The 13,080-nt window shown below is 58.4% G+C and overlaps 1 protein-coding gene across 2 annotated transcripts; it reads left to right on the top strand.

The window, feature by feature from the left end:
* Positions 1-2,509: 2,509 nt before the first annotated feature.
* ACTR1B (actin related protein 1B) lies at positions 2,510-12,606 on the top strand. 2 transcript variants are annotated; one of them, XM_023587199.3, is made up of 11 exons: positions 2,510-2,648; positions 3,721-3,785; positions 4,741-4,816; positions 5,224-5,349; positions 5,687-5,811; positions 5,959-6,175; positions 6,271-6,363; positions 6,488-6,662; positions 7,824-7,885; positions 8,038-8,083; positions 8,246-8,381. In XM_023587199.3, the coding sequence occupies exons 1-10, from the start codon at positions 2,601-2,603 to the stop codon at positions 8,080-8,082; spliced, it is 1,032 nt and encodes a 343-aa protein (XP_023442967.2). In that variant the 5' UTR covers positions 2,510-2,600; the 3' UTR covers position 8,083; positions 8,246-8,381. The 2 variants fall into 2 exon arrangements, with proteins under 2 accessions (XP_023442967.2, XP_004452872.2); XM_004452815.5 differs by having other exon boundaries at positions 2,519-2,648; positions 8,038-8,078; positions 8,246-12,606.
* The last annotated feature ends 474 nt before the right edge of the window (positions 12,607-13,080 follow it).

Here is a 13,080-nt window from a genome sequence, read left to right as displayed (position 1 = left end):
TTATTTACAATTGCCAAAAGATGGAAGCAACCCAATGTCCATCAAATGATGAATGGATAAACAAAATGTGGTATTGCCATACAATGGAATACTATTCACCTATAAAAAGAAGTGAAGTGCTGGCATGTACTACAACATGGATGAACCTGGAAGACATCATGGTACATGAAGTACACCAGACACAACAGGAAAAACATTGTGTGATTTCTCTTATATGAAATACTTAGAATAAGCAAATACATTATTGCTGAAAGCAGAATAGTGGTTGTCAGAAGAGAGAAGAGTGGGGAATGGAGAGTTATTGCTAAATGAGTATGGTTTGGAATCATGAAAATAATCTAGAAATAGATAGTGGTGAAAATTACACAGTATCATTAAGGAACTTAATGTCAAAGAATTGTCCACTTAAAATGGTTATGTTACATATATTTTGCCACAATTAAAAATAAATTATTCTTTAAAAAGACAATATTACAAAAATGAAAGACAAGCCATCAACTGGGAAAACAGATACAAAATATATATGCAACAAAGAATTTGTACCTAGAATATATAAACTCTTAAAACTTAATAAGAAGTAGACAGCCAGTTTTCCAATGGGTTTAAGATTTGAAAAGATACTTCACCACAGAAGTTATACAGATGGCAAATAAGCACATGAAAAGATACTCGGTATTATTTGTCATTAGGGAAATGTACATCAAAACTGTTAGAATGGCTAAAAGACTGACAATAGCAAATCCGGGTGGGACTGTGGAGGAACTGGAACCCTCCCATGCACTGCTGGTTAGAACATAAAATGGTGCAATCACTTTGGAAAACAGTTTGGCACTTACACTTGCTGTACAACCCAGCCATTCCACTCCTAGGTATTTACCCAAGGGAAATGAAAGCCTGTACCCAGAGAAAGACACATACATTTTCATGGGAGCTTTATTTGCAATAGCCCAAAACTGGAAATAACCCAAATGTCCACAACAGGTAAAAGGATAAACAAACTATGGTATACCTAAGCAATGAAATACTACTAAGCAATTAAAAGGAATAGCTAGGAAGGAAACTCAAAATAATTATGCAGTCTGAAAAAAGGCATAACAAAAAATAAGTTGAGCCCATTTATATAAAATTCTAGAAAATGACAACTAATCTACAGTGGAGAAACCTGGTTAATGCTGGGGGAGAAGGGAACTGGGACAAGGAGGTGAAGGAAAGAAAGATTACAAAGGGATGCGAGGAAACTTTCAGGGTAACGAATTATCTTGACTGGGAAAATAGTTTCATGGATGTATACATACGTCAACATTCACCAAACTGAGCTCTTTCAATGCATTTGTATCTCAATAAACCTGCAAGAAAATGCAATGAAAAACCACGGTGATCGTATTTCATGGTGTATGAGAAATAAAAAGATTTAAATAGAATGGAGGATTCTGATTCAAAAGTGGCAAATTAAGCAAAGACCTCTCACCCCTCAACTCCACCCCTCCACCCCCCACCCCCACCCCCCCGTCTTCCAGCTTGAGTCCCCAAGAAAGAGCATCCCACCACCACGGATTTTAAAAGGGAATCGAACCAAAACCAAAGAGGAAGCTGAGGGCTTCGTCTCAGTTCAGCAGGAACTCCCACTTTCGGAGTTAACTTAGTGTCAGTTTTTCCTTAATGCTCGCTCATTTTCCTTGCATCACTGGTATCTGCGCCTAGAAATCGGCATCGCCCGCTCTTCCTTTCGGAGCACCTGTCTCCTGCTGCTGGAAACTTGCAAGTCCTTAAAGGCCCCACTATGGGGGCCTCCCCCCCCAGCCCCCCACGCGCCCAGCACCTCCACGCGTGGGTGCGTTCGGGCCTTAGGAGTAACCGGGGCGTGGGTGAAAGTTACTGGAACTGAGTCGACCGCAGGGGCCTCCGCGCCAGGTGACACTCGGGTGAGAGCGGGGGCGCGCAGGTTCTGCGGGGACGGCCCCGTGGGGTTGCGGGGCTCGCCCTCAGCGCCCTCCCAGGCCCGGTGGCTCGTCCTGCGCCCCCCACCCGGCACGGGCGCCCCCGCAGCCCACCGCCCGCAGCGGGCTCCCTCGCCGGCAGGTGCTCGCCACGCCTCGGGGGAGGCCCGCGGGGAAGCGGCGGCGGGACGCGTGCCACCGGGCAGGTGTAGCCAGGGTTCCGGAAGTCCACAGCACTGGGCTCTACAACAAAGTGGTTTGGGCTAACTACCCAGGGCCGGCCTCCTCGCGGGAAGCGCGGAAAAACTCCCCGGACCCGGGAACTAGACTCCCGCGGACCAGCCCCGCCGACTCTCCCATGCGCGGCCCCTTTAAGAGCTGACCCATGACGTCACCGCCGACGCGGCGCAACCTACCTCGGAGGTGCGTCTGGTGCCCCGGGGGCCCCGCCCCTTCCGAGCGGGCCGCGCGCGCTGTCCGTCGGGCCTGCGGGAGCGCTGATTGGCCGCGGGGCCCGCCCGCAGGGAGGCCTCGTTGCTGCGCGGGGCGGGGCCGCGGGGCGCCGGGGGCGGGGCCGCGCGGCGTCCGCAGCCGCCGCCGTGGGGTCCGCGCGCCGCCGGTGCCTGCTGCGGCCGCCTGCGGGGCCGGGCCGGGCCGGCGGCCATGGAGTCCTACGACATCATCGCCAACCAGCCCGTGGTGGTCGACAACGTGAGGCCGGCCGCGGGGGGTCCTGCGCACCCGCCGTCCCCGGGGCTACGCCAGGGGCCCAGGAGCCTGGCGGGGGGGCCCGGGAGCCCCTCGGCGGGGGAGGGCGACCCCGCGGCCCTGGCCCTGCCCGGGGCCCTGCCCCGGCCCCGCTCTCGGAGGACCTTCCAGGGCCTCCACCCGGCAGGGCCTCCCGGGGGCCCGGGCCCCGCCGCGCGCCCTCGTGGACGGGGAATTGCGGGTGGCGGGCGCCCGCCCACGTGCGCGGGCCCCTGGGGCCTCTCGGCCGCCGCGGAAGCCCCGCGGCCCGCTGGGGGGAGGCGCAGGACCCCCAGCCTCGGGAAAGCGCGGCGCCCGTGTGGCCTCGCCCTGCCGTGTGCACTCAGTGCGCGCAGCTGGCGTGTTTGGAGGCGCCCCGGCAAGGTTTCCGGCCGTCGGGGTGCCGCGTGGGAAGATAAAGGGCTGGGGCCTGTGGAGCCCCGCTCGGCTTTACCTGCCCGAGGGCTTACTCTGGTCTTTCTGGGATCTGTCCCCTTCGCACATGACCCCGTGGGAATGCTGCACGTTCATTAGGAAGCTGGAGCTGGGCTGGGGTCGTGTGCTCGGCCCACCTCCCAGCAGGAGGACCTGGTGGGGAAAAGCCCACTCAGGCTAAGCAAGGAGCCTGAGTTCAGAGGGCGCCGGGCTGGCCCTCCTCTGTGACTTGGGTGTTTATTTCTGTGCTGTAGGAAGGGACGCTGTGATGGAAATGGGCGTGAAAGAGGGATTGAGAGGCTATTTCCTTAACTGGATGGGAGGTTCCAGGGCCAGCTTGGGAAAGTGGCCTGGGCAGGGATGCCAGTCGTCCCCGTGTCCCCAGAGCGCTTCTCCAGGGTGCCCTGTGTGTGGCCGTGTCTGCTGGGAGGGGGGGGCTTTTGAAAAGCACTAGAGGTTGCTTCTAGCTGGCTCCTGGGCATAGCCTGTGCGTGGCCTCTGCACCCAGCTTCCTTCCCCTGCCTGCTTGGCGGGACAGCCAGCTCTCTCTGCCTTTGTCTGGAGGTGGGTGTCCGAAGCTAGACATTGTTTTTCCTTGCAGGGTTCAGGGGTGATCAAGGCTGGATTTGCTGGAGACCAGATTCCCAAATACTGCTTCCCAAACTAGTAAGTGTTGGCAGCAGCAGCCCTAACCCTTTGTCCGTTTCCCAGGAGACTGTAGGCACTGGGGTACAGCCTTCTCTGAGGCCATCTCTTGTGCCGCCTGTAAGGGGAAACACCTGATGACCTGTGAACTTGGAGCCCAAGATGGACAAGGACTAGCAGACCAGTGCACTGGGAGGCCTCCTCTAGAGGCCCATTCCAGTCCCTTCCTGAGCCAGGGAGGAGCAGCAGCTTTATTCCTTGGGGACTGGGTGTGGTAATCGCAGCAAGAATAAAAGCGAGAACTTCAAGGGAAAGACAAACTTGAAAAACAGTGGGGAGTGAGATGCTCAGCGCTGCCCCTTCTTCTCTGCAGATGCCTTCCTTGGGGCAGACATTAGCAAAGGGCCTTTCCCAGCCCTGCCTTGGCCCCGGGTGACAGAGGTACCCTGAGCACCTGTTCTCAAGTCCTGAGGCCCCCAGAGTAGCTGGCCTGCGCTGGGACTGAGCCAGCGGGGAACACCCAGCCGGGTTCAGCTTTCTTTTCTAAACTGTTTGGTTGTAAAGACAGCTTCCTGTTGGTGTGTGGCAAGCTTGGGTCAAATCTTGGAATGGGGGCTCGTCAGATCTTAAGTTTCCAAGAACTGAAAGTCCAGGCGATGGGGAGGGCCGGGGCCGACGGGCTGGGGGTGCACGAGGAGCCTGGCGTGGCTTCCCGGGGGTGGTCGGCCTCCCTCGGGCTGTGTTGTCGGGGTTGCCAGGTCTGGGCCACGTGCACGGGGCTGTGGGGCCGCAGAGCTCGTGCACCCTGCGCTCTGGAGGGCTGGGGCGGGTCATGAAAGGACACCCCTTCTGATAGGCCCACTTCTGGCCTTTGCTCGGAGGGACAGTGGCCTTCTTGACCACTGGAGTTGGGCTTTGGCTTGGACGTGTGCTCGGGTGCCCCTGCCCGCCTCGCCGACCCTGTCTGTCCTCGCAGTGTCGGACGCCCTAAGCACATGCGCGTCATGGCTGGCGCCCTGGAGGGGGACCTCTTCATTGGACCCAGAGCGGAGGTAATGTTGGTGGAGCCGCCTCCTGCCGGGGGCGGGGTCCTTGTACGCACAGTGGCACTGGCCAATGGTCAGCGTCGTACCTGAGAAAACGTGGCTGGAGTGCAGAGAAATCCCCAGAAGCATGGCCAGGAGAGGAGGAGGGGCTGGGGTGTAGAAAGGGCTGTGGGGAGTGGGAGAGGCTGGCTGGAGGGAGCAGGCCCCCTCTCCCCCTGGCTCCCAGCGCTGACGGCCGGGAAGAGCTGGGTCTCCGGTGACCCTGTCGAGTTCAGGACCCGCCTAGGGCACGGGGACGCCTCGGCGAGGGCGGTTCTGCTCAGGGCAGGGAAGGGGCCAGCTTCCAGGGTGGCGGGACACCGTCGTTCCATGGGCATCTGGCGCCACATCTGGCCTCTCCACCGCCTGCCCAGGAGCACCGGGGGCTGCTGACCCTCCGCTACCCCATGGAGCACGGCGTGGTGCGTGACTGGAACGACATGGAGCGCATCTGGCAGTACGTCTACTCCAAGGACCAGCTGCAGACCTTCTCCGAGGAGGTGCGTGGCGCCGCGCCCGCCTGCCTCTCAGCCCTGGGCCGCGTGCTCCACGCTCCGCTGCCTTCCTGGCCGGAGCGTTTACCTTCCTCTCCGCGTTCTGCTAGGGCCTGCTGCCCTTTTGTGGTGTGTATGCGGACACCCTCGGCCAGGCGCTGCCGGGCAGGGCCTCCCAGAAAAAGCTGCGTCTCTGGCAGAGCAGCTGCCAGCAGGGCCAGGGGTGGTCCAGGCCAGGAGAGCAGGCTGCAGCTGCTCCCGGCCGGCCTGGGGCTCTCTGGGAAGACCCTTTAGAAGGCCTTACGTGCTGTCTGTGTGTGCCCGCCCTCCGGGTCTCCTGTAGCACCCTGTTCTGCTCACGGAGGCGCCACTCAACCCGAGCAGGAACCGGGAGAAGGCGGCGGAGGTGTTCTTCGAGACCTTCAACGTGCCGGCGCTGTTCGTCTCCATGCAGGCCGTGCTCAGCCTGTGAGTACGCCGGCTGGGTGGCCCGCTCCGGGGTCCCCGAGCCCCCGCTCCCTGCGGCTGCCCTCCTGCCGGGCCCGGGGCTCCGGCAGGGTGGAGAAGGGCCCCCTGCGTCAGCGGCTGAAGTAAGAGGCTGCGACCCGGCCACAGGTACGCAACAGGCCGCACGACGGGCGTGGTCCTAGACTCGGGGGACGGGGTCACCCACGCCGTCCCCATCTACGAGGGCTTCGCCATGCCGCACTCCATCATGCGGGTGGACGTGGCCGGGCGCGACGTCTCGCGCTATCTCCGGCTGCTGCTGCGCAAGGAAGGCGCCGACTTCCACACCTCGGCGGAGTTTGAGGTTGTCCGGACCATCAAGGAGGTGACCGCAGGCGGGCATGGAGGGGCCTGGTGGGGGCCGGGGCCGGTGTCAGTGTCCGAGGCGCAGCCTCCTGAGGTGTGTCCCTGCCCCCGCAGCGGGCCTGCTACCTGTCCATCAACCCGCAGAAGGACGAGGCTCTGGAGACGGAGAAGGTGCAGTACACCTTGCCAGACGGCAGCACGCTCGACGTGAGTTGCCAGGCCGCACACCAGGGCCCGCGGCGGGCGGTGTCGGGACGCGAGGGCAGGTGGGCCCCAGGGGCAGGGGGCCGGTCCTCCGGGGAGCCTGTCTGCCGCAACCTGGTGTGCCCAGGTGGGGCCGGCGCGATTCCGGGCCCCCGAGCTGCTGTTCCAGCCTGACTTGGTGGGGGACGAGAGCGAGGGGCTCCACGAGGTGCTGGCCTTCGCCATCCAGAAGTCCGACATGGACCTGCGCCGGACGCTGTTTGCCAACATCGTGCTCTCGGGCGGTTCCACGCTCTTCAAAGGTACTGGGGTTGGGGGGGACTTTGGAGGCCCCGGGGCAGCTGGGGCCTGAGCAGGGCCTGTCTCCGTCGACCCTAGTACCCAGGGAACGTCTTTTTAAAATAGGCGTGTGCTTTAAATGAAATTGTATTTACCCTGTGAACAGGTGATGCTCACGCAAGGTCTAAAGGTCTAAAACTCTGTAAGGGCGAGGTCTCCTTAAGGAATTCTGCCCCGAGCAGTGAGCCTGGTGGGCCGGTGGTGTGTGAGCCAGGACGCACTTGGACGCACTTTCCTCACTTCCTTTTTCACACAAACCGCCACGCACTTCATAGCTCTGCACACTGGGCTTTCTGCTGCACAGTGAACCCTGGAGATCTTCCCCTGGCACTTTCAGCGTCCGTCCTCGTTCTGCTGTGTGACTGTGGACTGCCCGCAGTGGCTGTGGCGCTTACCAGTGCCCTGCTGTGGCCTCTGCCCTACTTCCGGTTGTTTCTGGCCGCTCTGGGGGTCAGTTCCCACACGCGTCCTTCCATGTGACTGGGGTATACCTAAAGGTCCCCTCCCAGGAGCGGGAGGGTGGAGAGAGCGCCTGCCGTTCGCAGGCACTGCCCAGCGTCCCCTCCCGAGAGGCTGGCCAGTTACGACGCCGAGCTCCCCGCGCCGTCACCAGCGTGTGACCGGGCTCTGCCGGGCTGGCGGGTTCCCCACAGGACACCCATCCTCTTGGGCAGAAGACGGCAGGTGTCTTCTCCTGGTTTGTCTTTTGATTTGGTGGCCATTGGGACTCCTGGAGTGTGTTTAGTGAGGAAGAGGGCGGGGGGCTGGGCGGCGCTGAACAGGAACGCGGCACGGTTTTGTCTCAAGCCGCCCTGTGGAGGAAGCTGGCCCGCTCAGCCCTGGCACTGCATCTTTTCTTCCCTGGCGAGGGCGTATCCCACCCTTAACCCTGAGAGAGCTGCTGACCAGTGGGGCAGCCCAGGCTCAACCCGGGTGGCCACAGGAGTATGCATGGCAGGAAGCTCGGCTGTGGCCCCCCTCGTGGCAGGAAGGCGGCTGTGGCCCCCGCTCGTGGCAGGAAGGCGGCTGTGGCCCCCGCTCGTGGCAGGGAAGCTCGGCTGTGGCCCCCGCTCGTGGCAGGGAAGCTTGGCTGTGGCCCCCGCTCGCTAGCTTTGTTTTCACAGGCTTCGGTGACCGGTTACTAAGTGAAGTGAAGAAGCTTGCCCCAAAGGACGTCAAAATCAAGGTGAGTTTACAGGGAGTCCCCAGGCGCCCTGGAGGGAAAGGGCAGTGCCGCCTGCGACCCTGCCCCCTGCGACCCTGCCCCCTCTCCGTCCTGGTGACGCCCCCAGGCTGACAGGGCGGACGGGCAGTGATGCTGGCGCTTGCTCCCTCTAGATCTCAGCCCCTCAGGAGCGGCTGTATTCCACGTGGATCGGGTGAGGTGGGCTCGGGGCCGGTTCTGGGAGGAGACGATGGCCCTGGACACTGGTCCCTGGGTTGGCCTGGGACGGGGAGAGGTGGGAGGATTTCCCTCCTGGAAAGGGGAATGTGGCCAAGACCCCAAGAATAACGCCCCTCCCTCCCTGCACCCCGCACTCCCCAGCGGCTCCATCCTGGCCTCGCTGGACACGTTTAAGAAGATGTGGGTATCCAAAAAGGAATACGAAGAGGATGGCGCCCGGGCCATTCATCGCAAAACCTTCTAATGCCCAGGAGGGCACGGCCTCTTGGGAGAGGGGGAGGGAAGGGGAGCTGGAGCCCTTAACCCCATCCAGCCTGGAGCCTCCAGCGAGACTTAGGGTCCCTGCATGCCCTGAACCCTGGCGGGGCAGCGCTGCTCCCCTGCTGCCCCCCTTTTCCACGCGCACACTCCTGCTGACATTTGCTGCATGGATGGGATGCTGGAGCTGGAGCTGGAGCTGGGAAGAGCCCAGGCTTGGTGGCGCTTGCTGGGTACCCTCCTCGGCAGGGCCGGTGAGGCTGTGGCTCCTCGCTGGGACCCTCCTGGGGGCTGCTGCAAGCACCAGGACCGTGCACCCAACACTCCCATTCCTCTGCCAGGGTCAGGCACCTGGGTGCATGTGGAGCTGCCCTTGAGGAATGTGTATGTGGGGGGTGCTCACTGCTTGTGCCACCTGCCCTGGTCCAGCAGGTGGCCTTGAGGGCCGCGCTGAAGGCCTCTGGTCCTGCGGCGCACTGGCCTCCGTCTTCCCAGGTGGCTGTTCTTGCAGAGGGCCGCGTCCAGGCGAGCAGAGGGTGCGGGGCTCAGGCGGTAGTGGTGCTCTCGCCCTCGGGACCTTCACTGCCCGCTGCTCCCTTGCCTCGACCCCAGGATCCCGGGCGGGAAAGGATTAGGGTCTCCATCGCTTAGGGGAAGCCCCTTCATCAGGAATCGGGACCTGAAGGGGAGAGGATCCCCCTCCACGACAAGGCTGTCCCTCAAGACGTGTGTAACTGAACACCATTGCCTGAGAAAAACCTCTTTTGTAAGTCATCAAAGTAATAATCATGGACGGAGCCCAGTGGGGCTTTCTTGTGGTTCTTTGTGCTGCTGTTTGCTCGTCCCTCCCTGGGGACCGAAGGGACTGGAGAGGAGGCAGCGTGGCACCGACTGGCTCAAGACACGCGGGTTTCAGTGGTTGGTGGGGCAACGGGGCACAGGAGGCCCCAGGAGACTGGGCTTGGAACCTGGCAGCGGAACTCCCTGGGCCCCTCACCAGGGACACAGAGGCCCGTCCCCTGCCTGTGCCTTCACTCTGTAGCCCTGGGGTCTGGTGCCTGATGCCCCCGTGCCATTAGCCATGCTGTCAGAGCACCTGTGTGCCCAGCTCAGAGACGGCTGACACGCCGGCAGCCGGTGACGTGAGCTCGGTTCAGGCAAGTCAGGGCATGGGGTGGAGAAGGGAAAGGGGAAGGAGAAAACCGAGAAGGTGGTAGAGACGAGCTGGGTGCTGGAGGAGTTGAGGCAGAGGGAGCTGTGAGGAATGAGCTTGGGCAGGGGCTGGAGGGCGGGTCCACAGGGTGCCTTCCCCAGCAAACTCAGGTCATGGGAGGCAGACAGGCCACTTCAGGTGAGACTTCACGAGGGGTCAGCCAGAGGGGAGGAAGGTGTTCCAGGCGGTGGTTAGAGCACAAGGGAACACCTGGGACCAGTGGGACTGGAGAGAAGCACCCACCTGGGTGACACTGAGTCAGCAGGGCAGGGTGAGCTGCGTTAATGGGGACAGGGACGGAAAAGGTGGGGTGGAGGGCCTCGGGAGGGTGTCTTAGCTTTGTCCTGGTGATGGCTGCCACCACGGATGGACGGCGGGTGAGCTGTGGGCTGAAGGCAGGAGGGCTGGTGGGCCTCGGGGTGAGCGGTGGCAGATCAGAGGAGGGAGAGCTGCAGGCTGGTCTGCACAGGTCACTGAGGCACAGGTGAAGACCGCACATGCCCTCGAGGGCGAGAGGATTTGCCCCCAAGGCCCCTTCTATTGGATGCTCCCCAGACCACTGTGCCTCCAGGTATCCCCTTCTCCCAGGCACCCAGGTGTGGAACTTTCCAGGGCTTTGGACTCCACCTTCTGCCAGGGCCCAGGTTCTTCCTGCTGGCGGTTCTGCAGTGCCTTCACCATCCCCACGACCACCGCCACCACCTGTCTGGCCATGGTTCCATTTCCTCCCTGCCCGGTCACTAGCTCCAGATCTAAAACCCAGCTCAGATAGCCTTGGTTCTGCCACTTCCTGCTCCAGAACGTCAGAGTTCTTAACGGCCCATGAGATAGAAACCACTTGGTGTAATGCTGGAAAAATCACCTTCGTGAACTATACATTCTGTCCTGGGCTCACCTGCTGGGATCTGCCCTCCCGTTTTTAGCCCGAGTGTCCTTATGCCCACAGGCCTCTAATCGTGCTGTGCTCTCTGCAAGAAATGGCCTTCCCTTACGCCTGTCAAAATCCCACCCTTTAAGAAAAGGCACCCTCCCCCCTGCTCCCTCTTCCAGCAGGATAACGTGGTTAAGAGCTTGGGCTCTGCCAGGTTTCTTACTACTGGAGAAGAGTTACAGGTGAGGGAAGGGGTCAGGCTAGGTGGAACCTTGTGTTGACTGGAATTGTATCAGCGTGAATTTATGGCTTTTAATATGTACACAGATGCAGTTAATACACACTTGTGTATGAATGCAGGGCTTAGAATACGTATTTTCCAGCTCTGCCTAGAGATTGCAACACCAATAAAGCAAGCACACCCATCACCCAGAGCTTAGTTTCTAAATACCAACCATTCTCCAATAAAAGGAACCAGAGGTCCTTGGGAAAATTCCAGAGCTGGGCATGGAAAATACAAGCTGAGCCCATAATATTTTATAGTGCCATAAAGAAAGGAAGTACTCAAAAAAAAACATGGGGACTTGTCCAAAAGACACAGGAACCACCTTAAAGTGCCCAATGGTCAAATCAGTAATGGATTATAACCACAGAATAAAATACAATTACAAATTGCTGTCAATAGCTGAATAAACATACCTGGCAAAGAAGGGGCAGTTAACTTTAAGAGTAAAATCCCAATTAATAACGGAAAATGAATATTGAATTAGGCAAACACCATGGTAACTGCTGGAGGAAAAAACCACCGGCGGATGCAAGAATAGGGATGCTGGCTTGATTCAAGCCGCCTCCCTGCGAGGGGCAACAGTAACTTTACAGTGGGGAGACCTCGCAGATAACATCTTAACCAAGCAATGGGGGTTTATCTCCAGTCACAAGTCATGGCTGCATCAAGGAACTTGGTAACACTGAGCTACCTTTGCATAACCTCACTCTAACCACAAGCAAACAGCAGAAGGACCTGAGTTGAGCAGTCTACAAATGAACAGGCCAGTTCTCATGCTCAGAAGCGTCGTCATGGCAGACAGACCGAAGAACTGTCAGACTGGAGGCTGAGCATGAGATCCTGGGTCAGAAAAGGATCTTGGTGGGAAAGCTGGCACAATCCAAAGACTCCTGCAGATGAGAGGCCTGCTGGGCTTCCATGGGCGTGCACGGTGATGTAAGATGCTATTAGGAGAAACTGGGGGAGGGGAAGGAGGAACTCTGACCTAATTTTGCATCTTTTAAGTCTGAAACTATTTCAAGATAAAATGTTAGGAGGAAAAATGAGCTCAGGCTCTGATGCCAAATGGTCTGGGTCCCAGTCCTGCCACCGTAATTCAACCAGCAGCGTAACCCTCAGCATGCCACTGTTCCCTGGTGCCCCATCTCTAAAGTGACAGGAGCACCTACCTCATGAGTTCATTAACAGCCTGGGGCATTTTGTGTCAGAAAACGAAAGGCTCAGGAAAGACCACAGGGGATAGCTTGAAGGAAGTCTCCCTGGCCAAGTTTGGAACAAATAACGATTGTAATGGATTACAATTCACTGAATAAAATAGGAAAGCATGAGTCCAAACGATAGAAATTCAGAAATTGAAAGTTTGATGGGAAACGGTATTACTGCCCTATAAAATGCCTATGAATAATTAAAGAGCCACTTCACAGTGGAGAAGCCTGGCAGATCTGGGCTTTGCAAAGTAATCAGAGTGATTGTCATGAATGGGATAAATCAGCATCATGCACCTCCTGAAAAGGGCACCACGTAACATCTGTGGTGCCCTTACCCAAGATGCATAACTAACCTCTTCATGAGGACCCAAGAGACACAAGTGACAAGGTCATGATTCTGAAGGGGATCCTCTCTAGGGACATTGTTAGGACACAGCAAAACTTGAATGGGGCCTGAGGAGTGGATGGTGGGAATGTACAAATCTTAATTACCTGATTCTCAAGGTCTTACCATGGATATATATGAGAATGTAAGGAAAATACACTCAAGTGTGGGGCATCAGGCCAGCAAATTACTCAAATGGTCCTGGTGGGGTGGTGGGCGATTCTTCTGTACGTGCATCTTTTCTGTAAGCTTGAGACTGTTTAATAAATAGATATATCAGAGTGCGCTCTCCAGTCTTCCTTGGTGAGGGGAGATGGCCTCCAGTCGCTAAGCTGCTCGACAGCCGAGGGTTCTGAAGGAGCCCAGGTGCGCTCCCAGCCCGGGGCCCAGCTCACCTCCCTGTCCCAGGCCTCCAGTTACCACGCGGCAAGAGGAGCCCTCCGCGCACAGCCGTCAGCCGGAGCAGAGGTTCCAGGCCCAGGCCGCGCACTGGGTTCGCTGGGGGGCTCTAAAGTCCTGGCGTCTAGGCCCCCCAGGTTCTGTTTTAACTGTCTGGGTAAAAGATCCCAGGTGATCCTAACAGGCAGCAAAACCTGAGAGCCGCTGACTTGGAAGGCAGTTATTGGTCTGTTAAAATTAGCTTCCTACTACTGCATAACAAACATCCACAGACCCAGTGGGTTGAAACAACAAACCTGCTACTAACCGGCCGCTCTGTAGGTTGGAGCTCCGCGCCAGGTCTCCCTGAGCTAAGA

Source organism: Dasypus novemcinctus, chromosome 17, assembly GCF_030445035.2.
Source record: "Dasypus novemcinctus isolate mDasNov1 chromosome 17, mDasNov1.1.hap2, whole genome shotgun sequence".
Lineage (NCBI taxonomy): Eukaryota > Metazoa > Chordata > Mammalia > Cingulata > Dasypodidae > Dasypus > Dasypus novemcinctus.
The sequence above is the reverse complement of the archived record's forward strand: the minus strand, read 5'-3'. Positions and strand labels throughout refer to the sequence as shown.